Source organism: Larus michahellis, chromosome 14 (assembly GCF_964199755.1).
Source record: "Larus michahellis chromosome 14, bLarMic1.1, whole genome shotgun sequence".
Lineage (NCBI taxonomy): Eukaryota > Metazoa > Chordata > Aves > Charadriiformes > Laridae > Larus > Larus michahellis.
The window spans coordinates 10405706-10431379 of record NC_133909.1 but is presented as its reverse complement, the minus strand read 5'-3'; the positions used below and the strand labels follow the sequence as shown (position 1 = coordinate 10431379).

Below are 25674 nucleotides of genomic sequence, written 5' to 3'. Positions count from 1 at the left end.
CTGCTCCCTTTTCAATGGGCCTGTCGTGCCTCATTCCCTTCCTCCCATTTTTTTTCAACAAAGCAAAACGGAGCTTTGTACCATCTGAATGAACTTCAAAGTGGCTAGAAAGGGCACCCAGGGTTCCTGGCACTTGTCATTGTCTCCCAGCCTGGCCAACATTTCCCTTCAGGTCTAATTACTTCCAAATGCTCCCAGATGCTTTGAAGAAACTCAGAGGGAGGGGGAGGCATGAAAGGAAGGTGGAAGAGGAAAAAGGAGACTCAAAGTGGAGGGAGCAGAATGCTTTAGCAAAAATGTTGATTGATTTCTTATATGACACCCAAACATAAACAGCGAATGCGTGCGGCCGCTGGCAGCGGGGAATGCACTACGTACAGCTGCTGCTCTAAATCCTTCCTGTGGAAAGCAAGCCCTTCTTGCACTTGACAGGCTATGAAAGACATAGTACAGGAAAAAAAAATAATTAAAATAATGTTGAAAGCGTATTACTTTAGTGGATTAAGTGTGGGCTGAGCCTACACTCCATAGGACTGCCTGTATCTTGGTTCAGGTGCTGTTTCAGGCTTATGCGTGTCACAGAAGTCAGAGGTAGACTGTAGCTAGAGCTGCTTTGCTGAATTTATGCAGGATATATCAGGGGCCAACGGATAGCCATAGCTAATGATGGGTGGTGTTATAATTGTGCTGGTGTGTTTGATTGACAGGGTTAGAATAAACAGAAGCAGCCTGGTAGGTAGGAAGTTGTAGTGTGCTTTTAGATACGCTGGTCTTGCTTTTTGAAGAGCACGGGCAGTGTCAAATAGTACTGATTTGCTTTGCGGATTGATTACACCAGTTTTGACAAAGAGCAAGCGCCATAACTATCACCTGCAAGTACCCGATAGGGGAAAACGGAAGGAAAAGTTCAGGGACACAAGCAGCAACATCATTATTACTGGGGCAGTTTCATGGGTGACGGGGTGAGGATTAGACTTCATATTGCTGACTGTGTGCATTACCTCAGCTGGCTGTGCCTGAGCGTGTCCATGCTTTTAAGAGGGACAAGACGCCCCGATATTTAAAACTGCAGGCTCTTCACTAAGGTAGTTGCTACAAGGATTCTTACCCTGCCACCGAACAATACATGCAGATACCCCATTTGTTTCAATATCGCTTCTGCTATAGTAGCTCAACTCACCCCTGGGGGCTTGGGGCATTCAAAGGTAGTATTACTTGCATTTTTTTGCTATTGCCTTTTTTTACCATAGGGTTGCGGGGCTGAAGGCTGAACTAGGTCAGTTCCTTCACTGGTTTCGTACAGCTGCACAAACAGTTGTCTTGGCAAAGAGGCTGCAGAGCAGAGGGATGGGGCACTGCTCAAGCTGGTACTGTCATCAGAAAGAATGTGTATTAAATTGTGGTTTTAGTTGAAGTTTCCAAGTGGCTGGTGTCCCGAGCGATGACCTTGATGGCTCTTGGCTGAAGGACTAGGGTGACCCACTGAGCCTCCGCCTGCTACAGCTGCCAGTGGGGAAAAAACGGCTGGCTATTACTAGTCATGAAGAGTACAGCCAGCCAGCCAGCCAGCGACAGCGTGCCGTCCTTCAGACGCGCTGGTGTCAGCTGCTTCCCGAGCAGCCAGCTATATATTTCCCCACAAAGCCGCTTCGGTTGGGTGGGTCCTGCCTACATGTGTAAGGTTTCTCATTTCACAGCCCCCGGCCCCCCTGCTGGCGGCGGGGCCAGGCTGTCCCGTGATGTGGGATTCTCACACATGCTGTTTGTTATTCTGTCCTTTTTCCTTTCGGCTTACAAAGATTTAGAGAAGAGGGTGGGTGAGGGGGAAACTTAGCAAGTCTTTGAAGCAAGTTGACTTTCAATGATTAATTGCAGCAAAGAGCTTACACAAGGGAGGGTGACTCGGTTTTAATTTATTGATGTTTCTTTGTGAGAACAAATTTATAGCAGAGGGGAAGCAGCTTCTGAGGCGAATATCAAATGGTTAAAAGGTTCCAAGCGTTCTTTGATGTCGCAGCCCTGGAGAAATACTGGAAGGTAGTGAGGGGCAGGCACTGTTTATTTATAAAATAAAGATCAGTTACCTGCTTTTGGCAAGAGCCTGTGACTGAGCTCCTGTTAACAACCTATTCATTAGACGGGCTTGGAGCTGGACCTGATGTTTCTGCCACAGCTGCCTGCTGAGGCGATGAGAGCCTGAAGTTTGGACGACGTTTCTAGCCATTGAGTCTTTCCATGCGTCTCTGAAGCGGCACCTGTTTCTCACATCGGATGAAAGCAGCGGCACCTCTCCATGCTGGGGGCGGCTGCTGAAGGGGCGAAGCAGCAGGATGGAAACCAGTTACGCGCCCAGCGCGTGGCAGCCTCTAACAGCACATTATCTGGGGCTTTGTCGGCGTGGTACAGGAGAGGGGAAACAGAAGCAAAAGGGCAGAGAAATAAAAAGTCGAGACTGTTCTTCCTAGAGCCGGACTGAGGATGAGCCAGGCATTTGCTCACAGTTCAGGATCTTCTGCTGGCAGCCGCCTGAGCTCCATGAGGCCTCTAGAAGTCGAGGAGCTGTGAGGAGAGCAGAAGCCCGTGGGCACAGCGCCTGCCTCCCTGGCTCCCGGGAGGAAGACGATGAAGCTGCTCCAGCCCCGTCCTCACCCATCCCGCCGCGGCTCGGCCCCTCCGCTCCCTACCAGCTGGGGCAGCACCTTCTCCACATGCTCCACGTCCACCTTCTCCAGGTCCTCGGCCTGCGCCTGCCGCGCCGCCCTCGCCGCCGCCTCTGCGTGGGGAGAGCGCTGAGGGGCGGCCGGGGGAGGTACGCCGTCCCCCGGCACCGGCTCGCTGCAGGCGGCCGCCGGGCGCTCGAGGGGCGGGCGGCGCGGGGGGTTCACTCCAGCCGGTACCGGGCCCCACGGCGGGTCGGGCTGGCCCGGGGCCCGGCCGGCCCGTGACTGGGGCTGCGCACTCACCTCGGACGAACACTTTCAGCATTTCCGCCATCAGCAGCTGCGCGTCCCCGTTAACTGCAACGACAAAGCGCTGACGGGAGGCGGGGGCCCGGCCCGGCCCGGCCCGCCACCGCCGCCGCCCCGGTACCTCGGGTCCTCCCGTCGCGGAAGTGGAGGCGGAGCAGCCGGTCCACCGTCTCCTGCGGGGAGAGGGGAACGGGTGAGCGGGTCGGCGCAGGGCCGAGCCCAGCCCCCCGCCCGGTGCCGCCGCACCTTCCGGAACCCGCCGCCGTCCCGCTGCTCCATCCCGCCGCCGCCGTTCCCGCCCACCGGAAGCGCGCGGGCCGGGCGCGGCGCGGCCATGGAGGAGTTCCGGCGGGGCTACGCGCGGCTCTGCGCCGCGCCGCAGGGGGACGTGCTGCGCCGGCTGCGGGAGCCCCCCGCGCCCGCCTCCCGCGCCCGCCTGGACCTGGCGGCGCTGGGGCTCTCGCTGGATACCTGCGGCGCGCTCGGGCGGCTGCTGCCCGGCGCCGCGCCCTTCGCCGAGGTGGCGCTCGGCGACTGCGGCCTCAGCGAGGAAGGTGCGGGGCCGGGGGCGAAGCGGCGGGGCCGGGGACCGCGTCGGAGCCGCCGGCAGCGGGGCGGGGAGGGCGGAGAGGACACGGCCGAGGCGCCCGGTGGCGAGCGGCGGGGAGGTGCCGCGGGGCTCGGGCCTCTGCGGGTGTGGGCCTGGAGCAGCCGGGACGGGCAGCGGCTGCTGGTACCGGGGGGGGGGGGGGATGGGGGGCGGATCGGCCGATGATCAGCTGGATGTAATCACCGGATCGTTAAACCCAGCGAGCACCGGCTGGGGATCCTGTCGGAGGCGGGATGAGTCTCTGCTCGGTCCCTGCTGCGTGAGCTCATTAAGGCGGCGGGGACTCATTAAGCTCAGAGGGGGCTCATTAAACCAGCAAGCGTCCGGGCACGGGCTGCGGTCAGGGCCGCGGCAGGAGGGGGACACGCAGGGGGACACGCAGTTCTCTGCCCAGGCGCCTCTTGCCCTGAGCATACAACAAACCTCCTGCCCTCAAAGTTCAGACTCACACTTTCTAGGAAGTGGCCGTTTACTAAGTCATATGTTTATCACAGCCACGTTCTCCGAGCTGGCCACTTGAAAGGATGCTTTATCTTCCAGCTCGGGCAGAGGTTACACATATGAAATAAACAACTGTCTCTTTTTTTTTCTACCCAGGTGCAAAACTTCTGTTGCACGGTCTTTGCTCCAACACCACAGTCAAGACTTTAGATTTGAAGGTGAGTCTGTTCAAATGAAATTAAGGCAAAGAGGTGGAGAAGGAAATAGGCGCATAAGCTTAATCATTGTTCCACAAGAGTTGTACTTTTGCAAAGTTCCTGTTCTCAAGTGACTCGGTCCTTGCCTCCCTGACACTCTGTCACGACTTTGCGAAGTTGCTTTGCAGCTCATCTTTGTCCGTTTTTATTCAGTTACTCTGTTTTGATAGGAAGTTATCGCTGTATATTTTTTGCTAGTTGCTGCTTGGTCAGGTGAAGCATATGTAGGCTTTTCTTTGAGTTTCTGTATTAATCAGTGAGTTACTAGTTGTTTGACTTGCACTTCTGTGGAGTTTATCTGGCTTGCCAGTGTCCTTCAGCTCTCCTGGGGCTTGGAACCAAGCGTCCACTTTCAGATGTGATGATTGCGCTACTGTGAGAGTGACTGCTGTCTGTGTTCCTCTAGCACATAGCTACTGCCTTGAATCTACAGCCCTAAACCGCATCACACCTTTCGTTCTCATTTTTGCTGGTGCTAGCCCAGCCCTTTTTAATGAACTGTGTTGAAATGGTTCTGTTTATCTAGAATTGGCATTTTCCGTCCCATCGTGGGCTATGCTTATCCTGTGATTTGTGAGCTCCCAGTCATGATGCCTCACAAGACTAGCAGTGAATGTGTCTGCAGTTCCTCCTGGAGTTCTTTCATTTTCTGGAAAGCTGACAAATGTTGTTCAGACCATCTTTAGACCATCTTTGACAGACTGAAGTCATCGTTACACTGGGGTGCACCTGGTGGCATTTGATGGGATAGCTGGGTTGTAGCCTACTGATCACCTGGGACTTTTGTTTCAGGGAAATAACCTGCGAACCATGGGAGCTGAGGCTTTGGGAAAACTTCTTAGGCAGAACAAATCCATCAGAAGGTAAAACACCGTATCTACCTCTCTTTCTGCTATTCCTGCCAGATGGAGCACAACATTAGAAAAGGGTTGAGGGTGTTTTTTGTTGGGGTAGGAGGAATGTCAAGTGCAGTTTCTTGTGAGGGATGGGACAGGTGAGGGAGTGAGAACTGGAGGTGCCCATTCTGAGGATGCATGGCCCTAGCAGCATCCTGCTCTCTGAAAATGAGTCCCTATTAGGGGACCTGGGTGTTCAAATGGGTACCGTGATCCAGGTGTCATTCAGGCTCTTGTAACTGTCTGTTTAGTCCACGAACTCCAATCCTGTCTGGTTTTTCCTAGCTTAATCTTGGAATGGAACAGCCTTGGCGTGTGGGAGGAGGGTTTCTCCTTTTTCTGCCAAGGACTGGGAGCAAACACCGTTCTCCAGCGGCTAGACCTGCGCAATAACCAGATCAACCACCAAGGGGCTGGAGAGCTGGCCATGGCACTGAAACAGAACGCCAGTCTTCAGGAGCTGGGTAAGAGTGTCTAGTTTTTTTGCCCACCTATATGTATGCATGCATGTACACATACATCGTTCAGCAGATGTGTGACTACTGGGGTGAAAGTTTGCTTTCTGTGTAGATTTGCGTTGGAACAATATTGGGCTTCTGGGTGGCCGAGCTTTGCTGAACTGCCTGCACAGCAATAAGACGCTGAAGAGGCTGGAGCTGGCTGGGAACAACGTTCCTAGCGACATCCTGAAAGCCGTGGGTAAGTATGACTTGTTGTGTAGGAAAGCATCAGTGACTCCTTTCCCATTGCAGCACTGGAGGCATATAGGGCACTTGCTGCTCCAGAAGACAGCTGTCCCTCCTCCTCTCCCTTTCTCAACAGCATTTACACAGAGCTCTGCATTGCTTCCTCTTGTCCTTTAGCGAGGGCTGGTCAGGTTGAAGGTGTCACTTTTACCAGCAAGAGGAAAAAAATTATTTGGATTGAATTAGAGATTACTGTGCCATGTAAATGTGGGAGAGCGTGGGGCTCTAGTTTCCCTCTGAGTAGACAAGTTTGGATATGGCTCACGCAGCGTGTCCTTTTGTCGTTGTCCTACCCGCAGTGGAGTCGAATGGCTCTCCTCTGGCTGGGGTATTCACTCCCCCATCAATTCCGCCCCACGTTGTGTCTGTAAGGTGAGAATGGTCTCTGCGTGGGCCACTGTCCTGATGCTTCTGGTAGCCAGATGTCATCCTGAGTGCTATCTCTTCCAGCAGTACTTGCTATTCTGTTGATTTAGAAACACGTGCATGCTCTGCTGCTCTCTCTGCATCAGAACAAGCCATGAATCACAACCAAGACCGTCAGACTATCCTGGATGAGACCCAGAACCGAACGTACATACTCACCAAGGAGGTTTTGAGTCTGAAGGATGAGAAGACCAAGCAGGTCAGCAATCTTACGTGTTGGCAGTTCAAGTGGGGCAGCTGGAATCCTATGCTTTCCCTTGGTGTCCCCATGAAACACTCAGTGACAGGATTATTGTGCACTTGAAGTTGCATGTGCATCTTTATGTGAGGGCACACAGCATGGTTTTAGTACATGGGGTCCTTCCTCTGAGCTATGTTGCTCAGGAATCAAATCCATCACAGTATGGGTATGGACACATGCCCTGCTGAACATGTTCACTCTGGATTCTGGAGCAGTTTTGGTGATTTTTTTCACCTATGTTTGTGCTTTCTGTTCTTTTGCAACTGGCTTGATATTTTCCAAGTGGTGAAAACCTAGAAATACGAGTCTGTTTTCCTTCTGACACCTAATGGTGCAGAGTCCCTGTAGTTGATGACCTCAGTCAGATGTGATCATGAACCTGTCAAACCTCCAATTTGCTTCTTTCAGTAGAGTGGCTTGACCTGCCTTCAGCTGTCACTAGGAAAAAAATGTAAGTGCTTTAAGCTGATGCAGTTCATTTTAGAATCATAGAATGGTTAGATTTGGAAGGGATCTTAAAGACCATCCAGTGCCACCCCCTGTCCTGGGCAGGGACACCTCCCACCAGCCCAGGTTGCTCCAAGCCCCGTCCAACCTGGCCTTGAACCCCTCCAGGGATGGGGCAGCCACAGCTTCTCTGGGCAACCTGGGCCAGGGGCTCACCACCCTCACAGCAAAGAATTTCTTCCTAATATCTAATCTAAATCTCCCCTCTTTCAGTTCAAAACCGGTCCCCCTCATCACTCCTCTCCCTGATCAAGAGTCCCTCCCCATCTCTCTTGGAGCCCCTTTAGGGACTGGAAGGGGCTCTAAGGTCTCCCCAGAGTCTTCTCTTCTCCAGGCTGAACCCCCCCAGCTCTCTCAGCCTGTCCTCACAGCAGAGGGGCTCCAGCCCTCCCAGCATCTCTGTGGCCTCCTCTGGCCCCGCTCCAACAGCTCCGTGTCCTGCTGCTGTTGGTGGCCCCAGAGCTGGAGGCAGCACTGCAGGGGGGTCTCCCCAGAGCGGAGCAGAGGGGCAGAATGCCCACCCTTGCCCTGCTGGCCACGCTGCTGGGGATGCAGCCCAGGCTGCAGGGGGGTTCTGGGCTGCCAGCGCACATTGCAGGCTCATGTTGAGCATAGAATCATAGAATCTTCATGGTTGGAAGGGACCTTTGAGATCATCGAGTCCAACCATACACACACAAAAAAAAACCCCGCTACAATCTCTGCCACTAGAGCATGCCCTGAAGTGCCACACCTAGACGTTTCTTAAACACCTCTGGGGATGGTGACTCAACCCCCTCCCTGGGCAGCTGTTCCAGTGCCTGGCCACTCTTGCAGTAAAGTAATTCTTCCTAATATCTAATCTAAACCTCCCCTGCCGCAGCTTCAGCCCATTTCCTCTGGTCCTGTCATTATTCACCTGGGAGAAGAGGCCAACCCCCACCTCTCTACACCCTCCTTTCAGGTAGTTGTAGAGGGCAATGAGGTCTCCCCTCAGGCTTCCCTTCTCCAAGCTAAACATGCCCAGCTCCCTCAGCCTCTCCTCATATGCCCTGGTCTCCAGACCCCTCACCAGTTTCTCGTCCACCAACACCCCCAAGCCCCCCTTCAGGCCTGCTCTCAATCCATTCTCCACCCAGCCTGGATTTGTGCTTGGGATTGCCATGACCCATGTGTAGGACCTTGCACTTGGCCTGGTTGAACTTCATGAGGTTCACACGGGCCCGCCTCTCAAGCCTGTCCAGGTCCCTCTGGATGGCATCCCTTCCCTCTAGCGTGTTGACTGCGTTACACAGCTTGGTGGTGTTGGCAAACTTGCTGAGCGTGCCCTCAATGCCACTGTCCATGTCACCAACAAAGATGTTGAACAGCCCCAGTACCGACCCCAGAGGAACACGACTCGTCACTGGTCGCCACTTGGACATTAAGCCATTGACTGCAGCCCTTTGAGTGCGGCCATCCAGCCAGTTCCTAACCCACCGAGTGGTCCATCTGTCAAATCCATGTCTCTAATGGAGAGACAAGGATGTCATACAGGACAGGGTCAGATGCTTTGCACAAATCCAGGTAGATGATGTCAGTTGCTCTTCCCTTATCCACCATCGCTGTAACCTGGTTGTAGAAGGCCGCCAAACTTATCAGGCACTATTTGCCCTTGGTGAAGCCATGTTGGCTGTCGCCAATCACCTCCTTATTTTTTTTATGTGCCTTAGCGTAGTTTCCAGGAGGATCTGCTCCGTGATCTTACCAGGCACGGAGGTGAGACTGACCAGCCTGTAGTTCCCCCGATCTTCCTTTTCCCCTTTTTAACAATGAGGGTTGTGTTTCCCCATTTCCAGCTAGTGGGAACTTCACCAGACTGCCAAGACTTCTCAAATATGATGGAAAATTTTCTTATAGATCTTTGCCTTCTTCACAGTTCTTGGATTTGATGGACACTATAGACAAGCAGAGAGAAGAAATAGCCAGGAGTGGCAGGTGAGTTGAATTTCTGAGTGCTTTCTTCTCTTTGATAGCAGAATTGGTCCCTCTCCATTTCCTGGCAGACATTACCCACCTTTTTTTTTTTTCCTTTCTTTTTTTTCCCCCCAAATGCAGGATGTCTGCAGCACGAGCCAGCCAGCTGCAGGAAGCATTGGATGAGCAGCACTCTATTATGAATTCACTGAGAGCCAAGTACGGAGGAGGCAAACCTTCGCCTTCCCACTGTTCCGTGCTGTATAGGCAGTGCTGAGCAGAGCTGTTAAGAAGGGATAATCTTGTGGAGTGGCTAACTTACTACTTCTCTTAGTTCTGCAGCAATATCCAGAAATTACGGTCAGATCAGGCCTTTTGGTTTGCCACGCTAGATGTTTAGCCTGCTTCCAAGTGCAATTACAGTGCATTGGTGTAAGAGCAAGTGAATCGCAGAGGGTGAAAAGGCAAAAATGGGGAAATATTCCTTGCACGTGTACGGCCTGGCAAGAGTCTGTACCTGCTTCCCCTGGCAGTTGGCCGTATCCTCTGAGAACCACTGCCGGAATGGAGGAACCTGAGCAGTGAGGTTGTTTGCTCGGGAACGGTGAGGTGGAGCAGAGCCATACGTGCGTGACAGTGGTTAGAGCAAACACTGACGAGCCTCGTTCGGTTCTGGCAGGTAAAGGTGGTTTTGTTACGCCATGCCTCAGTGTGGACGTGCCCCTCCTGTGCAGAGCAGGGAAGTTGCTTCTGGTACCTGTGTTTAAAATTCTGGCCCTCGTTTTAAACAACCTTGCAGTGGTATAAAATAGCCAGCTTTGTTCTCCTGTGAGAGCGGGCAAATCCTGGACCGGTCCAGGTGGGGAAAGCAGCTCATGGAAGACAACACGGGGAAAGCGCAGTGGGGCGCCGGAACACCAGGCTCTGAGAAGTCCCACGTCATTTGCTGTTTGTGGAGGCTGCCGCACCTCTGCTAACGATAAGCGGTGCTGGTAACGATAAGCGGTGTCCTTTTCCTAGGGGCAAAAAATGCCTCATTTAGCTGATTTCATCCACTGCCAAACGCGTGTTAACATCCTGTACCATGTGGGGTGGAGAAGTCATGGCAGTGTCTCCTTCAGAAAGGACTCTGGAAAGTGTTTCTCTGTGTAGGCTGCAGATGACTGAAGCTGCCCTGGCTCTCTCTGAGCAGAAGGTGCACAATTTGGGAGAGCTGCTAAATGCCACGAAACAGGAACAAACCAGCATGGCTGAGCGCCACTTTACAGAGCTCCAGCAGCAAAAGCAGGTGAGGTGGACAAGTCCTAGTTAGGTTTGAGAGCAGGGTTCCGGGTCATACCTGTTTGTGTAGATTTGGGGGATGCTGGGTGGGATAGGCAAGCATGATTTTTAGTGGTTTAACCATGGCTGCCTTGATGGAAATTCTTGTGTAAATTAGATCGGTGAGTGCTAGGTGTGGAGAGGAGCCATGGTGCTTGTGGGGTGCTTGGATTTCCTTGTGTGTGGTGTTGGCTGGAGTAGGTTGGCAGTGCAAGAACTAAGGTGAGTACAGGTTCTTAATTTTGATTCTGTTTGTAGGAAGGTGCTGATCGAGAAGGCAAGCTTTTGCGTGACTTGTCTGCTGCCAGCGATAAAAATCTGCTTCTAAGAAACCAGGTAGGAAAGTAAGTCCAAGGCTGAGAAGTGGGACTTGGGCATTGTTCGCTTCTGCTCTGTATATATGTCCTCTGCTTTGATCCCTGTTTGTGTCTCTGCTGATCGTTCTGTACAGCCAACTTTCTCTGCTAATAGGAAAAAAAATCCTTTGTGGTGGTAATTTCCTTGTAGGTGGATGAGTTGGAGAAGAAGTGCAAAGTTCAGCAGGACCAGCTATTCCAGGTGAAACAAGACTTGACCAACACAACAGCGGAGCTGAAGCTGCGGGCTGTGCAGGCGGAGGGTGAGCAGAGGAGCAGAAACAGCTCCTGGACCCTGTGGGTTGGGATTACTGTCCATGAGTCAACAGTGCAAGGCAGCCAAGGGGAAAGGTGGAAGAGCTTGTGATAGACTATAAATAAATATACCCTCTGTAGCAGGAATGTCATATTTCGGATATGCCTGCTTTTAATCTGCAGAACGCCTGGAAATGGAGAAGAAAAGATTTAAACAAAGCCTTGAAGACATGGAATCCCTTCGGTTAAAAGAGGTAAGAGTGGGTTTTCTGCAGCATCCCTTTGGTCCTGACATACAGGTGCCACTGGAGGCTATTGTTTGCTGTCAGCTGCCTTTTAATTAGTGGACTTACTGTGGGAATAATAGGCCATTTCTACAAGCAAAGCCTAGCTGAAGAGATCACAAGACGTTCTACCAGCTGGTAAGATTTTGTCGCTTGCAAGAGTGTGGACCAGAGAGGTGTGTGATTCCACAGAAGCAGCCTGTAGGCTGGCCTTTGTGTCAGTCTTGCATTAATGGAGGAAATCGAGACATATGTGCTATATACAACCCATCCTTTAGCGGTGCTCAGCTTGCTACTTCCTTGTGTTTCAGGGGGATTCTGTCTGAGTGTGGACAGGACAAGAGGCTGTGGTCAGCTCTCTTTGGAGTGTTTATTGAGGTGTGAAATCTTTCAAAATCCTACCAGTAGGTTTCTCTGAAGACTTTGAAATCTTGTAAGAAAAGACGTAAGCCAGGAAGATTTTTAGCTACGTAACAACTAGAATATTAATCTCTGGTGTTTCGTATCACTTGAAGATGAGAGCTTGGACTCTGTATCTTTCATCTTGGCCTGGAAGGGATCTCTGTCTAAAGCTCACGGTTTCTAGAGGGCAGATTCTATCTATATTACAGTTTCCTAGTGGAAGGAGGGAAGGTAAGAGTTTTGCTTTGGTCGTAGGTGTGTCAATGAGAGAATGTTCTTTCTCGTGCCGAGTGGCCACGCTGCTGTGCCTGGAGGTAGGAGTGGTTTTCTGGCATTTGCTGACGTGATTTCTACTGCTTTGCAGGTGGATCATATGGCACAGCACATTGAGGCCAGTGAACGTTCCATGCAGGACAGGATCCAGAGATTGGAGGCCATCAGGATAGCTCTGGAGGAGGTGAGGAAGGATGCTCCGGGTGCATTGGAATGCTCAGGTAGCGATGGCAGGACAAGGTGCTGGGGAGCTTTGTGGAGTCTTCCATTGATGACCTATGTAAAGATTGTCATGTGCTGTAGGGAAGAACAGAAAGCAGCAGTTTACCAGCTAAAATAATTTTTACTGCTTTTTGACTAAGGAACGAGAAGGTTCCAAGGAGAAACTTGTAGATTCTGGTTGTACAAAAATAAAGGTTCCATTGAATGTGGTTAAATTCTTACCAGGATTTGACTTCACAGGTTTCCCATGTGGTCCCAAGCAGTGTAGCCTGTTTCTCCTTGTCTGTTCCCCGAGCTAGATCCAGCACTGCCCTCTCCTATTCCCCTGTCTTTGGAAAGTGTCACCCATTCCTTGCCCTCATGTAACTGAAATTCTCATTGAATTTAGATGGAAGTCTCAGGGTGAGAAAAGGTATGTATTCTGGGTTTGTTTCCCTGCCGCTGAGTGAGGGAGACCGCTGTGTCACGTTGCTGCTGGAAGCTTATGATGTTTTCTAGTGAGTGTTGCAGTGATGCAGCTTTATCTGGAACGATCTTTCGTGTTTCTGTGGCAGGAGCTGAGCCGAGTCAAAGCAGCTGCACTCACTGAGCGAGGGCAGGCAGAGGAGGAGTTAATAAAAGTCCGGAATCAGGCACGGTTGGAGGAGGTAAGGACGAGACCTGGCCCTGGGCCCTGTCTCTGCGGGAAGGAGTGGATTTGGCTGCCGATGCTTTTGTCTCAGGGAACTGCTGCATCACTCCTCATCCTGGGCTTCACTGGCCTACAAATAGTGTGATTTCTGAGGAAGGAGTGCTGAAAAGTCTGCTTTTAATTGTCTCCAGAATGTAACCGCTATTCCCCCTGCCCTCTGCTTTTCAAGCAGTAACGGAGTTGATGTGGATATTGTCATAGCAGATTCCATTTAAGTTGCCAACTTTTGAAGCTAGCAGCCAGCTGTTGATCTTTCTGTTCAACAGCAGCTTTCCTGGGCTGCTCCTGTTTCTCTGGACTGAGAGGAATTCCCGCAGGTGGCTACTGCTGCTGGATGAAAAAAGTGACTGTAGAATTGAACCTTGTGAAAATGACAATGAAGTCAACACCCTGTGAAAGAGAATAAAGGATGAGGAAAATACACCAAAACTGTTAGAACATTTACTTACCTGTAACATCACAGATTTTGCTTTACTGAGTTACAAACATATGAAGGCTGCCATGTGTGTCAGTGGTGGGACACAGCAGTCACTTGGCTGCATACAGTGGTGTTTCAGAGCCATTTGGGGTATGAGGACGTGAAGACAGAGCATTAGTTGTAAACATCAGTGGTGGCATTGGTGCTGCTGCCAAGGCCATGCCTCTGTTTCTCAGCGAGTGGGCTGGGCTTTGCAGTGTCTCCATCAGAATGTTTTCCCTGGCAGCAGAAAGCAGCTTAGATTCACTGCTGAATGCAAGGGGGGAGTGCTGTATCTGTTACGGCTAAGTCCTGTTCTTGTTCTTCGGTGCCAGTTGATTCAACCAAGGGTTCACTGTGTTGGGAACAAAAAGGGAAGAATCCCTTTGCAGGAATAGAACGGGACTGATGTATTTTCATTTTCCTTTGTGTCTTACAGCAGCAACGACTAGAACACCTAGAAGAGAAGCTGCGGCTGATGACTGAGTCACGGGATGAAGCTCAGAACTGCTGCCTTAAGCAGAAACAAATGGTTGCTGAGGCCCAAGCCAAAGCCAATCAGTTGAGCCTGCATGCTGACGGGCTCAGAAGGCGGCTGGAGGAACTCCAGCAGGTAATCTGGACTGCAGTAGAGACGTGGTCACCACAGGGGCAGAACAGGTTGCTGAAGTTGTTTGGTTATTCATGGATTTGTCTTTGTGTGTCAGGACCTGAACAGTAAAGAAGAGGAGAAAGTGACAGAGGTGAATAAAGTGAAGGTGGAATTACAGGAGCAGATTGGACACCTGCAGGCTGAACGCACAGCACAGGAAGGGCTGAGAGAGAAGATTGCAGCCCTGGAGAGACAGCTGAAAGGTGATGGATCCCTTCATGCTTCTCAAATGGTAATGCTGGGGTACCCTGCAGTGGGCCTGGAACTGAGCCGCACTTACAGGCAGCGACGACGGCGCTTCCTGCCGGCGTGTAGGACCGTGAACTGCACCCTCCACCCACCCTGATGTATTTGCAGGGATTCTTGTCCTCGTTTTGTAGAGACCAAGGCTCAGATAACTACCCAAAGCTGCACAGCAAGCAAAATGTTTTGGGTTTCCTGCACAGTGAAGTGTAACATCTTGTCTGTGCAAAACCTCTCATGTTGTCTGATGCAGCTTCTCTCATTTGCCTGTTGATCATCCTGCCTCTATTGCCTTTGGCCGTGTCTATAACGTGGTGTTCCTGTTTATTCTAGGGACGCGCTAATTTTCTTTACTAATACTGCTTTTCTTTCCCAGCCCTATCAAGTAATCACCGCGAGGCACTGCTGGACAAAGAAAGTGAAATCTCTATGCTGCTGGAGAAGCTGAGAATGAAAGAGGCTGACATCTCCAGGATGAGGGAAGAAGAGGCCCAGCGAGCAAGTTTCTTGCAGAATGCCATCATGGCATATGTGCAGGGCTCCCCCTTGGGAACCCACGGTTCTAGGAAATGAGAAAGTGGCTTAAAGAATCCAGATACCTGCTGTCAGGAAGAGAGTGAGCAACTCAGGTACAACCCGTTCTTTCTAAGTGGGACAGTTTTGTCACAGTGGGGTGACACGAAGGCTTGCAAACACAGGCAATCGCTCTTGCTCTTCTGAAATCTTGCTCCCGACTGCATAAAGGAGAGGAGGAAACAACCATCCAGGGCTGGGATAGAGACTCGTGGGTCTGAGTTCACGATGTGGAGCCCTGACCCTGCACTGCTGCGGCATTTTAAGTAGTTTCTGTGTCCTTTTATACAGCGCCAGTCTGTCAGCACACCCTGTTGTTTCGGGGGGGTTGTACATTCCCTGGGCAGCGGTCACTCTGAAGCATTCGTTGGGATGCCTGGGCTGTCCACAGTGAAACGCAATGACGGGCAGCAGTGTTTACAGTTCCCTGTAGGTGTGAGCCATGTACTTTGCTCATGGGGTCCCGAAGCTGCTGGAAGCACCAGATCTTACCCCTGTGCTTTTGTACCCAGTGCTTACTGATGGAAGCGGGGGCGGGCAGGGATCATGTGTGCTCTTTCCCCTGCCCCTCCGTGGTCTGGCTGAGGTGATGGGCAGTAGATATGCATTTGTTATACGTAGAAAGAGCTGTGCAGAGGGGGGCTGCTGTGCAGTGGCCGTCCATACTCTTGTCGGGCAGCTGGGCTTTGGCCGTGGTTCAAGCCCCTACAGCACCGATGGGCACGGAAAGGCGTGGGGTAGGGTGTCGGGGGCAGCGTCGGTGCTTCCTCGCTGTAACTGCAGCCTGTGGGTGGAGTTCTGGTGGCCAAAATGCAACAGGATTTCATTCCACAATGACAAATGGCAATGCTGTCCTGCTGGCTTCTCAGGGTCCTGGAGCTGAGTGCTGTTTTCTGGGCCTTACCCTGGAGAGGAGCGATGCTTCGGAGCTGCTTCTGAGAGCACAAAGGGGAGAAGGTGCTTCCTTTTCCTGGCAGCGCAAGTCCTCCTGTGTCACGGGGAAGGGGAAGGGGTGTGAGTGAGGGTCTGACTCGGAGAAAATGGAGACCTTTGTCAGGACAGAGCCTCCTGTGGGTTTCTCCAGTGTGTCTGTGGTGGGAGAAATGAACTTGCGGTACGTATTTTATGAGGCAACTGGAAAGTGAAACTTTCTGTGTGGACTTGGGTGGTTTGTGATTTTTCATATTGGGTTTTGCTCTTCTTTTTTAATAAAGAGTGTTTTCATTTTGCCATAACACGGCCGGTGACAAGCTGGGTGCTTGGCTGATGTGGAGGGAGGGGCTGATCCTGCGCATCTGTCCTGGAGCGAAAAGGCTGTTACAGGTGTTAACAGCCACGTAGGACTACAGAATTTGGTTCTAAACCAAGGTAAAAGTGAAGCAGCTGAGAACCTCTGCCCCGGTCAGAGGGAAGGGAGGGCACAGCACCCGTGTTGAGGCTCCATAGTCTGCAGGTGCTGGGCAGCGGGTAGGAGGAAAGCGAGTACCGGCAGAGTACCGGGAGAGGTGGAGGAAACCAAAATTCATCTTTATGCTGCAGGATTTTTGATGCTGTGTCTTTGTTCCTCAGCAGCTCTGGGCGGGTGAGGGTGAAATCTGTGGCTGCAACGTGGCCCAGGCCTAGAGCTTCTTCCCTGAGCAGAGAACCGGCCTCCGCCAGGTTCTGAGCAGCACCGGCCGTGCGCTCCGCGCCGGTAATTTGCCCCTCGGGGACGGTACGGCAGGGGGGCGGCGGCTCGGAGGAAGGGAATTCTGGGGGGGGGGGGGGGGGGGGCGCGGTACGTGCGCTCGGCCGTCTTCTGCCAGCGCCCGCGGCACCGGGAGCCGCCGGCGGGGCCGCGGCGGCACCGGAGGGGCGGGGCCGGCGGGGGGCGGGGCCGGAGGGGCGCTTGCCCCGCCGCCGGCGCGGGCTCGGCTGGGCTCGGCTGTTCTCGGCTGGGCTCGGGCGGCCCCGCCTCGCCCCGCCCCGCCCGGCGCGCGCGGGCTGTCACTGCGGCGGAGTCGCGGCGGCGCCGCCATCGCGGGCAGATGCAGGCGATCAAGTGTGTGGTGGTGGGCGACGGGTGAGTGCGCGGCGGCCGCGGCCACCGCCGTCCCGCACAACGCGGGCCCGGGCGCGGCGGAGCCGGGGGAGGGGAGGGCCCGGCGCGGCCCCGCCCCGCGGCCCGGGGGCGCCGGCTCCGCCAGCGGGCGGCGCGGCGGCGAGGCCCGGCCCGGCCCGGAGCGCCGTGGGGCCCGGCCGGGGTGGGGCGGCGCTCGGCGGCGCTGGGCCCGCCTGGTCGAGACGGCCGAGTCCCCTCGGCGGGGGAGAGGCGGCGGGCGAGGAGCTGGGCGTTGGGCCCTGCCCGGCGGCGGGGCCAGGCCCAGCCCGTGCCCGGCCGGAGATCGGGGCCCCGCGGGCGCCGCGATCCGGCCCAGCGCTCCCGCGCATCAACTTGGGTCTCCGTCTCTTCACGCCGTTCGGCTCCGCATCCAGGGTCGTGCTGCCGGGAACACAAACGCCTTCTCTTCCCAGGCTTTACACCTTCTCCTCGTTACGTTAGAGGGTGCCTGTATTTTGGTAATTTTCGTCATACAAGCGTGATTTATCACAAAGTCCACCCTAAAAATCTTGACGTTCACAGGTTTCTCTCGTATCTCCTTTTGTTGTTTGTGTTCCAAGGGGGAATACATTGCTGGTCCTGATTTCACCATGTGCCTCTTGTCGTCCTTTTTGCTCTTTTCTTTAGGCTTTTCCTATATGCCTTTTTCTGTGAACACATCTGTATGCAAGATGCAGGCATGCTGTAGATTTATGGTGCTTCATAACTTACTTTTCCTAGCGTGGCCTGCATATTTTACCTCATAATTCCTCTTTGCTTTTCTGTTCGCTGCAGCAAGCACAGAGCTGAGATACGGACAACTAAACAGGAACCAGTCTTAGGCAGGGACTGGTTTTCCCACCTTCCCACGCATCCCACCCCCTCAAATACATATTTGGAGCGAGGCCTCCCGGGGTCCAGACTGTGGGGGCCAAAGAGGGGAGCGGGGGAAAGAGCCACCTGCCAAAACTGCACAGCCTTGTTGTGGGGGGGAGCACGGCGCGTTGGAGGGGGACTTCAGCTGAAGGCTTGCAAGTCCGGTGTTCTGCTTTAAGACCAAAGTGATAGTGTAGAGACTAAATGAACTCAGATATCAAAACACTTTAATCGTAGATGTGCGTGCTTTCTGTGAATTACATGACTTCCCTGTTTGGTGGGAGAGAGGCTGTGACACAGGAGGAAGGTCAGGCTGGTCAGCGTAGCGGTTCCTCACACACCTCCCTGTTCTCCAGGAGAGAGGATCCCCGGGGAAAAGCTGGGTGGGTTGCTGTAGTGGTTGTTGCTGTGTCATCCTGGTCAGGAGTGCGGGTCCCCTGGGGTCTCTCGCTTACTCCTGAAGTCTTTCCTCACGTTCTTCTGGTTATAGAATTGGGTAGAGGATGCCCATCTCCATTGGCTCTTCAGCTTCAACTTGGACACCTAACAGACAGCTGTTCCCATTGCTGTGACCCGCGATCTGTTTCTCTGGGAGGTTCTCTGCAGTTCACAACTTTTTCACAGTGATAAATAGGTGGTTTAGGCCCCTAGTACTCCTCTGTTCTTATAACTAAGCTTTCCCCTTCTCCTACAGGGCGAGCTAAAGCTCATACACTTCAGCTATTGCCAGTGGGGCCCAACAGCTGCCGCCACTGGGCTGACCAATCCCACCCGCCTTCAGCAAAGCCCTGAGCTGATAATTTTCAGTGATCTACACTGATGCCAAAATCTGTTTCCAAACTGGTAGTGGTAGATCTTAAAGATCATTTTTGTTTATGGATGCTTATTTTTTTACTTTTGTAGTTGTTGGCATTGAATTCCCATATCTGAGGAGCCTGAATAATTCTGTGTTGCACATTTTTTCATCTCACTGATTACCCGTTTTGCTAGATTATTAGGGATGTGTTGAGCCCAATAGAGAACCCTAATTTATTTCTTCTCTTTTGGATCCTGGAACAAATATATTTTGCCTGGTGTTCTGCTGAGGCTGAATGGGTGGGGAAAGGGAGTGGGAGAGGGCAGGGTCAGGTAAGTGCTCAGGCAAGGCGCACATTGTGAGTTCAGGCCTGGTCCCCGACAGCTAGAGAAATCCAGCCTACTACAGGTTTGTTTTCTCACATGCTAACTTTTTATCTAACCTTTTTCTTGTGGGGGCAAGGGTGAGTTTTACAGTGCTTCCTGCTGTACCCTTCTTTATGCTTGTCACTCTTTCCCTCTGCAGAGCTGTAGGGAAGACCTGCTTGCTGATCAGTTACACCACGAATGCCTTTCCGGGAGAATACATCCCCACTGTGTGAGTACTGGCCTTGGACTTCAGCGGCTTTTTGCTCTGTTTGCATGTGTCCTGTAAAAGTTGGTTTTGTAGGTGCGGAGAAGGCAGTTGTAGGCTGTCCCAAATCAGACTACAACCTTCACACCCGAGGAGGATGCTGGTGGCATGGCTGTGTGTGTAAGGAGGGCAGGCTGTCCCCACTGGAACTGGGTTGCAGTGTCTTCTCCTGATTCACTGCCCCCTTGGACTTTGTATAAAGAGATGATTAGGTCACAAGATTGTCACTGATGGGGCCTCTTCCTTGGCAGGTTTGATAACTATTCTGCCAATGTGATGGTAGATGGAAAGCCAGTGAACCTAGGCCTCTGGGATACAGCAGGGCAAGAGGATTATGACCGACTGCGGCCTCTTTCCTATCCACAGACGGTGAGTCTGGGCTGGGACTGGCTTGTAACTGCTCCCTCTCTGGGACAGGGAGGCTCCCAAGTACAGCCAGGCTTTCCTTGGAGGAAAATCTAAGTTCCTGCAGCTGTAGCCATAATTCTGGTAAGAAGTATCACAGCTGAATTTCTCCTAAGAGATCGTTCTATTCTAGTCCCTGCTTTGTAATGGTGTTTGGACAGTTATGCATGCCATAGGGAGGCTCAAGTGAAAGGAATGGTGTGGGGCTGCTGTGCAGCCGAGCCACGTTCCTTGTTCCCATTCTCTCTCGGTGGGACAGGTCACTGTTGGGCTGCAGTAGTAGTTTCCCTGTCTGTAGCAATTCCCACATGGCCCCCCACCAGGGATGAAGCCCAAAGCACTGTTAAGGTATTTGTGGTCACAGGCTCTTAACATGTAGAGCCCAGTACTGTAAAAGAAGATGAAGTCATATGCTCAAAGTGCATTCCTTCCCTCTCTGAATTAGTTTAGCATCCTTAATGGGGACAAATTTCTTACAGCCACAGTCCTTGTTTGTGGCAGGAGGTTGCCTGCTGTAAGTCTCCCTCTCCACCCTCCCTCCACTCTCTCTGGCTGTTTCTTTCTACACAGCTGACCCTCTTGTTTCTGCACAGGATGTTTTCTTGATCTGCTTCTCCCTTGTGAGTCCAGCCTCCTTTGAGAATGTCAGAGCCAAGGTAAAGTATTCTCCTTCTGGGTGAAACAGTGGAAGGGAGGAACTAGTGAAATCCCCTGCCCCACCCAGCACCACACCAAGAAGCCCAAAATTTCTAGAAGTCATGTTTTTATAAGGGAAGGTCATAGTCTGCAGGTTTTAAGAGGGCCTACTTTTTATTCATTACTTCTTTGGCGAAGTTTTTTGCCTTTTTGAATCTGCATCTTGACTAAGATAAGGGACGTCCTAGAAGCTAAAATGCACTTAAGGGAAGCACTGTGTGCAGAGTTGGCTGGCACTGTCTGTCGTGATTCCGTGTCTCAGTGCCTTCGTTACTACATCTGCACCTGTCCCTTTCTGCAGAGCATATTCAGAACTACAGGCAGGAGTATCCTGTTCAGGTGTTGCCACCATGTCAGATCATAGTAAAAATCTTGTTCCCAATAGTAGATACTATTCTGCTATTGGGAAATAGAGATTCAACCTCATGGTTGAATCTCCTGCTATAGCTACTTTTCTTATCGTGCCTCTCTGTTTCAGTGGTACCCTGAGGTCCGACACCATTGCCCAAATACACCTATCATCCTGGTGGGCACCAAGCTGGACTTGAGGGATGATAAGGACACTATTGAAAGGTTACGTGATAAGAAACTGGCCCCCATCACCTACCCCCAAGGTTTGGCCATGGCTCGGGAGATTGGTGAGTCTCATGTACTGGCAGATCTCTGGCATTGAGCTTTTTGTTTTGGAGTGGGTGAGGGACAGTATGTCCTGGTAGCACTGGAGTGGTTGAGCTGGAGCTCTCTTTCCCCTAGGGTCGGTAAAGTACCTCGAGTGCTCTGCCCTGACGCAGCGGGGCTTGAAGACGGTGTTTGATGAAGCCATCCGGGCTGTGCTCTGCCCACCGCCCGTGAAGAAGCCCGGCAAAAAGTGCACCGTGTTTTGAGGGCTGTGGCCCAGGTGCTGGCTCAGCATGTTGTCGTCCTCTGACAGATTGCATATTAGCTGGGTGTTTCTGGAGGGGGCTGGGATGTGTAGGGCCCTTCATCATGTATGAAGTCAGTGTTTTTTAAATGTCTCTTTGATTTAACGTCAGTGTTGATGTGAAGGGGCAGCGGGGGCAGGAGACTAGCTGGGGGCTGTACAGCCCTCAGGGGAGGTACAATGGGGAAGGCAAGGTAGCTCCTCGGGGCAACAGGCTGTTTTGACTCTCCTGAACTCCACGCTGAAAGGGCTGAGACATCCATCCTGTCCTGGAAACCCCTGGTTTCAACCCACAGGTGAAACAGGTGGTGAAGATCCTTGTGGGAGTGGGGAGGGAGCGGATATGAACGGTGCTGAATGACAAGAGCAGCTGGGAGAGTGGTAGGGTCTCCTTGCCCAGCCTACTGTGGCTAATAGTTAACAAACTGGTGCTCTAGCAGATACGTGCCTGAGACTGTTAAAGAAATTATAACCAGCCCCGGAAAGGGGCGAAGTAAATTACATATGAAGCTGAAGAACTAATCATTAGGTGCTTTATTGGGTACTAGCCAAACTCAGTGAGTGAAACAGCCCTGTGCAATCCATGTATTTGCCTTTTTGTGTGTGCACACCCTAGGACAGCGTGGTGCTGCTCCCCCCATCAGTCTTCAGCAGGGCCTCCCCCCCCCCCAAACCCAGTCTCTGCAGAGCAGGGCTGTGGTTGTTGCCTCTGTTTTGTTTTTTTCTACTAAAGACGGCAAAGGAAGCAATGAGGAGTCTGTTAACTTCTTTCCCTTCCCACAAAAAGTGCAGGCTTTGGATGGAACAGGGAGAGCTTCTGAAGGGTTGTGGGGGGGGAATAGGGTTGGAAGAAAGACAGGTCCAATTTCTAATCATCATGTAGAGTGACAAGATAAAACCTTATTTGGTGCAATAAACATTCTCCATGACGGCGTATGTGAGCTTTATTATCTACAGCAGCCTTCTAAAGGTAATTTTCTGCCTCACTTCTCATACAGGTTCCAGCCCTGCTGCCCCTCTTCTCCAGCAAGACTGGGTCTGTGTCATTGTTTTCTATCCAGTTTACATCTATGCAGTACTAGTATGAAAATTAAGGCCAGGTGTGAAATGCAGGTGTCATCTTAGGAGACAAGAAATCCCCCATCAACCATCAGTGAGCTGCCAGTTGTCATAGCACTCTTATCACTCAGCAGGAAGAGAATGCTGTTCACCACATCGTCCACCTCTGGAATCAAACACAGAGAACATCCGATGCACCCCTCAAATTGTACTAGAAAAATAAGCATCCCAAAAGGTATGTCTTTGACCTCTACAGGTAATTGGAGCAGGGAAATATCTCTGCCCCCAGACCGTGGTTGGTGCAACATACAAGACAGTGTAGCTGAGAGCTGGGCATCAAAAAGTCCTTCTTGTGATCAAATGACACTTAGTTCACAGCAAGCACCTATGCTCCTCTCCCAGTCATATTTATGAACAATATAGTGTTTCACTTATCCTAAGATGAGAAGGCTGTAGAAGAGGGGAGATAAGGCTGATGCTCACCCTGTCTTCATCGTATCCTTTAGGAATTCAACCACAGCCATTCAGCAGGGTTGTGACTTTGCCCACAAAAGAAGCAAGGTACCTGTGGCTGTGATGTCGATTAGAGGGAAGGCTCGGATACAACAGAAAAGCCCAGCCTGGCAACAAATGCACGCCACTGACCTGCAAACTTTCCCAGCGGAATCCGATTAATCATGGCAGCAGATTTCTGAGGGTCACTCCAGTTAATTCTTCCCATGTCGGTCATAACCACGGTGGGGTTCACAGTATTCACCCTAATCTGGGACCAAGAGCAACAAACAATCTAACCAGACTGCTCCGAGGGGAAATGCTCAGGTTCAGCTTTCATGCTTTCCTTTCTCTCAGAAAGAATCCTACCTTGTGGGGTCCCAGTTCCATTGCCATTACCTTGCTCAGCATATCCAAAGCACTTTTTGTGGAACCTTCAAGAGAAGGGAAAAACAGGAGGCATTTAAGCGCATAGCGCTTGGTCTGGAACGCACAGAAGTACTTCACTGCCCAGAACTGGCAGCCAGCAGCCTGGTGGCTGTGGGTCTCCAGCTAATCAGAAATGAGAGGGGCACTGCTAAAGCCAGACATACTTACAGTAAACAGCATGATCCCGCAGAGCACGCTGAGATGCCTGGCTAGAGACATTTACTATAGCACCTGGCACCCCCTGGGCAATCATCTGCCGAGCAACAATCTGGGGGAGGGAAGAAAAAAAAACCACAGGGATGCCAGAATTGTAACAGAAGAAATCATTATTTCATTCAGTAGGAATCTTGCTGGGCTGTTATGGTAGCCAAAAGAGCAAAAACATCCGGAGGAAGTAAGTCCTCACTGTCTCCCACTTAGAAGAGATCAAGTCAAAGCCAGCGAGCGAGTGAAGGGGCTGTTGTCAGGTTAACTTTGGGTCACAGTCCCTTTAGCCCCCACAGCGGACACTTATCTCTGCTGTGTAGAGCAACTTAGTCACCGCTGTTCATGGAGACAACTGCAGTGACAGTTCTTCCTCACCTGGGAAACATGAAGCACAGCCCCAAAATTCACATCGAGAGACCTACAAATAAATCAAATTGAAAAGTTACAGAGAGGTTGCAGCTGGTATCCTGGAAACACCGGTGGGACTCTGATCTTTAGCAGGACTCTGATCTTTAGCAAACTAACGTAGTTCCCCTGTTAAAGTGTAAACAGGGAGCCCTGGGCCTCAGCCAGTGACTCTTCTTAGGTCAATCAAACCCTTCACATGGCTTTAAAATGGCAAACCCGCTGTGAGATGGGCAGAAGCAGCTTTTCTTCTATTTGCCACATAGTCCTTCCTTGGTCAGGTTTTACCTGCTAGTTCTGCAGAATGGTCTTAGTAGAATCCATACATTTTATATGCTGGTCACAAATAGACCCACAGTAGCCATTCTTAATGCAGGGACGACGCGTGACCCATCAACTCTTCGTGTCGTGTGTCCTAAAGCTTACCCCCAGCTGGAACTATGGATCTTTTGAGGGAAAAAAAGATGGTGTGTTATTGCAGTAAGCAGATTTAATTTCCCACTCTGGCAGTTTCATACTCCCTTAACCGGGATTTGTCTTCTCTCTATCTATCTGAACTGTCTCACCGACAGCTGACTTTCAATGTAACAGAGGCTGAGCGGGAGCTGGACTGGACGCTCTGAGCTGGATTAACAGCAAAGAGCCTCTTCTCCCCCGTGTAGGCTGGATGGCCTGTGCAGGCCACTAAGAGGTGAAATTGCAGGTTCTGGGTACTTGCTAACAGCGTGGAGCAGTGTCGGTGCTGTACTTGGCTTCCCTGCGGTGTTTACAGGGTGAAAGGCGATTACATAAAGTATTAAAACACAGTCAAGGAAAGGAAGTGGACATGAGCAGTAGCAATCAACAGCCCATCGAGAAGGTGACCGGTGGGGCACTGCTAACGGTGTGCACGTCACCTGCCCGGCGCCTGAGCACCGGCTGCTCCTCTCGCCGGCATCCCGCTGTCCCGCCGGGCACTCACCGCTGCAGGGCCGCCCGCGTCACCTCCAGGAAGGGCTGCAGCACGGCCACGGCCGCGTTGTTCACCAGCAGCTCGAAGGGCCCGGCCGCCCCCACCGCCGCCTCCGTGGCGTCCCAGTCGGCCAGGTCCAGGCACAGCGGCTCGATGCCGGGGCACTGCGGGCGGGGGCTCGGCTGGGGTCACCGTGGCGGGGACGGGGGGCTGTCCCCAGGCAGGGGGAGGCGTGACCGGGGGGGGGGATCTCGGGGGTCCCGAGGCGGGGGCTGGTGGGGTGCGTCCCGGGGAGGGGCGGGGGGTCCCGGGGGGCCGGGCCCGGCCGGTACCTCTCTCGCGAGGCTCTCCAGGTCCGCCGCGGTGCGGCTCAGCGCGGTCACGCGGGCTCCGGCCTTGCTCAGCGCCACGGCCACGGCGCGCCCGATCCCTGCGGGGAGACGCGTCAGACCCGGCCCCGGCACCACCGGCACCCCCCGGCGCCCCGGCTCCGGCCCCCGCCCGCCGCACGGCCACCTTTGCCGGCCCCGGTCACCAGGGCCCGGCGGCCGCGGAAGCTGGGATGCGGGTCCATGCTGCGGGCGGACGCGGTTCCGGGGCGAGGGGGGGTTGTAGGGGGCCGGGTCTCACCCAGGGGACGTGGGAGGGGGCGGAGGCGGGGCCGTCCCCGAGGGGCCGTTCCTGGGCTCGGCCGGCGAGGGGCGGGCGGGGATGGGCTCTCCGGGCTCCGGTTCTCCGCGAGGTCCCGAAGCGAGAGGCCGCGGGAGAGCGGGCGTTTGGCCAGACGAGACCTGCCCTCGCTGCCCGCCCCCGGTGAAGGACCGCACCGCGGCCGTGCCCCCGCCCGGCCCGCAGAGCTGGCGCGGTGGCAGAGCGGCACTGAGCATCAGCCGCCCCCTGAACAGGGCTCGCTGTAAGACCACCCAGCTCAGAGGTTGCCTTCTGAGGACTCTTTTAAATTATGCT

General features: G+C 52.9%; 4 protein-coding genes across 7 annotated transcripts; 2 read left to right on the top strand and 2 right to left on the bottom strand.

Annotated features, from left to right (window-relative positions):
- Window positions 1-1893: 1893 nt before the first annotated feature.
- Window positions 1894-3390, bottom strand: CENPX (centromere protein X). Its single transcript, XM_074608014.1, has 5 exons — window positions 3216-3390; window positions 3091-3142; window positions 2964-3017; window positions 2685-2773; window positions 1894-2559 (listed from the first exon to the last, which is right to left on the bottom strand). Exons 1-5 carry the CDS (start codon window positions 3303-3305, stop codon window positions 2545-2547), a joined length of 300 nt encoding a protein of 99 aa, XP_074464115.1. The 5' UTR covers window positions 3306-3390; the 3' UTR covers window positions 1894-2544.
- On the top strand, window positions 3110-15991 carry LRRC45 (leucine rich repeat containing 45). 4 transcript variants are annotated; one of them, XR_012589970.1, is made up of 18 exons: window positions 3110-3523; window positions 4177-4238; window positions 5070-5140; window positions 5459-5637; window positions 5744-5872; window positions 6432-6544; window positions 8991-9049; window positions 9170-9247; window positions 10181-10316; window positions 10607-10684; window positions 10856-10967; window positions 11143-11213; window positions 12010-12102; window positions 12695-12787; window positions 13728-13901; window positions 13996-14143; window positions 14560-14812; window positions 15626-15991. XR_012589970.1 is itself a non-coding variant. In XM_074608001.1 (17 exons), exons 1-17 carry the CDS (start codon window positions 3304-3306, stop codon window positions 14754-14756), a joined length of 2013 nt encoding a protein of 670 aa, XP_074464102.1. In that variant the 5' UTR covers window positions 3110-3303; the 3' UTR covers window positions 14757-15991. The 4 variants fall into 4 exon arrangements, 2 of the variants coding, with proteins under 2 accessions (XP_074464102.1, XP_074464103.1); XR_012589969.1 differs by having other exon boundaries at window positions 3238-3523; window positions 6396-6544; XM_074608001.1 differs by having other exon boundaries at window positions 14560-15991.
- A 636-nt stretch (window positions 15992-16627) lies between these two features.
- Window positions 16628-22100, top strand: RAC3 (Rac family small GTPase 3). Its single transcript, XM_074608013.1, has 6 exons — window positions 16628-16818; window positions 19034-19105; window positions 19393-19510; window positions 20140-20202; window positions 20721-20880; window positions 20996-22100. The coding sequence occupies exons 1-6, from the start codon at window positions 16784-16786 to the stop codon at window positions 21124-21126; spliced, it is 579 nt and encodes a 192-aa protein (XP_074464114.1). The 5' UTR covers window positions 16628-16783; the 3' UTR covers window positions 21127-22100.
- On the bottom strand, window positions 22091-25362 carry DCXR (dicarbonyl and L-xylulose reductase). Its single transcript, XM_074608012.1, has 8 exons — window positions 25225-25362; window positions 25041-25138; window positions 24718-24872; window positions 23727-23769; window positions 23313-23412; window positions 23085-23149; window positions 22869-22986; window positions 22091-22389 (listed from the first exon to the last, which is right to left on the bottom strand). The coding sequence occupies exons 1-8, from the start codon at window positions 25280-25282 to the stop codon at window positions 22286-22288; spliced, it is 741 nt and encodes a 246-aa protein (XP_074464113.1). The 5' UTR covers window positions 25283-25362; the 3' UTR covers window positions 22091-22285.
- Window positions 25363-25674: the final 312 nt, after the last annotated feature.

Coding starts and splice junctions, on each gene's coding strand:
- LRRC45 (XM_074608002.1), top strand. CDS start 3,304: ATGGAGGAGTTCCGGCGGGGCTACGCGCGGCTCTGCGCCGCGCCGCAG. Junction 5,141..5,458: donor CAGAACAAATCCATCAGAAG/GTAAAACACCGT, acceptor GGTTTTTCCTAG/CTTAATCTTGGAATGGAACA. Junction 12,103..12,694: donor TCAGGATAGCTCTGGAGGAG/GTGAGGAAGGAT, acceptor TTTCTGTGGCAG/GAGCTGAGCCGAGTCAAAGC.
- DCXR (XM_074608012.1), bottom strand. CDS start 25,282: ATGGACCCGCATCCCAGCTTCCGCGGCCGCCGGGCCCTGGTGACCGGG. Junction 23,150..23,312: donor GCGGGATCATGCTGTTTACT/GTAAGTATGTCT, acceptor CTTCTCTTGAAG/GTTCCACAAAAAGTGCTTTG. Junction 22,987..23,084: donor TGGAACTGGGACCCCACAAG/GTAGGATTCTTT, acceptor TCTTGGTCCCAG/ATTAGGGTGAATACTGTGAA.
- RAC3 (XM_074608013.1), top strand. CDS start 16,784: ATGCAGGCGATCAAGTGTGTGGTGGTGGGCGACGG. Junction 19,511..20,139: donor CTCTTTCCTATCCACAGACG/GTGAGTCTGGGC, acceptor GTTTCTGCACAG/GATGTTTTCTTGATCTGCTT. Junction 20,203..20,720: donor TTGAGAATGTCAGAGCCAAG/GTAAAGTATTCT, acceptor TCTCTGTTTCAG/TGGTACCCTGAGGTCCGACA.
- CENPX (XM_074608014.1), bottom strand. CDS start 3,305: ATGGCCGCGCCGCGCCCGGCCCGCGCGCTTCCGGTGGGCGGGAACGGC. Junction 3,143..3,215: donor ACGGCGGCGGGTTCCGGAAG/GTGCGGCGGCAC, acceptor CTCTCCCCGCAG/GAGACGGTGGACCGGCTGCT. Junction 3,018..3,090: donor CCGCGACGGGAGGACCCGAG/GTACCGGGGCGG, acceptor TTGTCGTTGCAG/TTAACGGGGACGCGCAGCTG.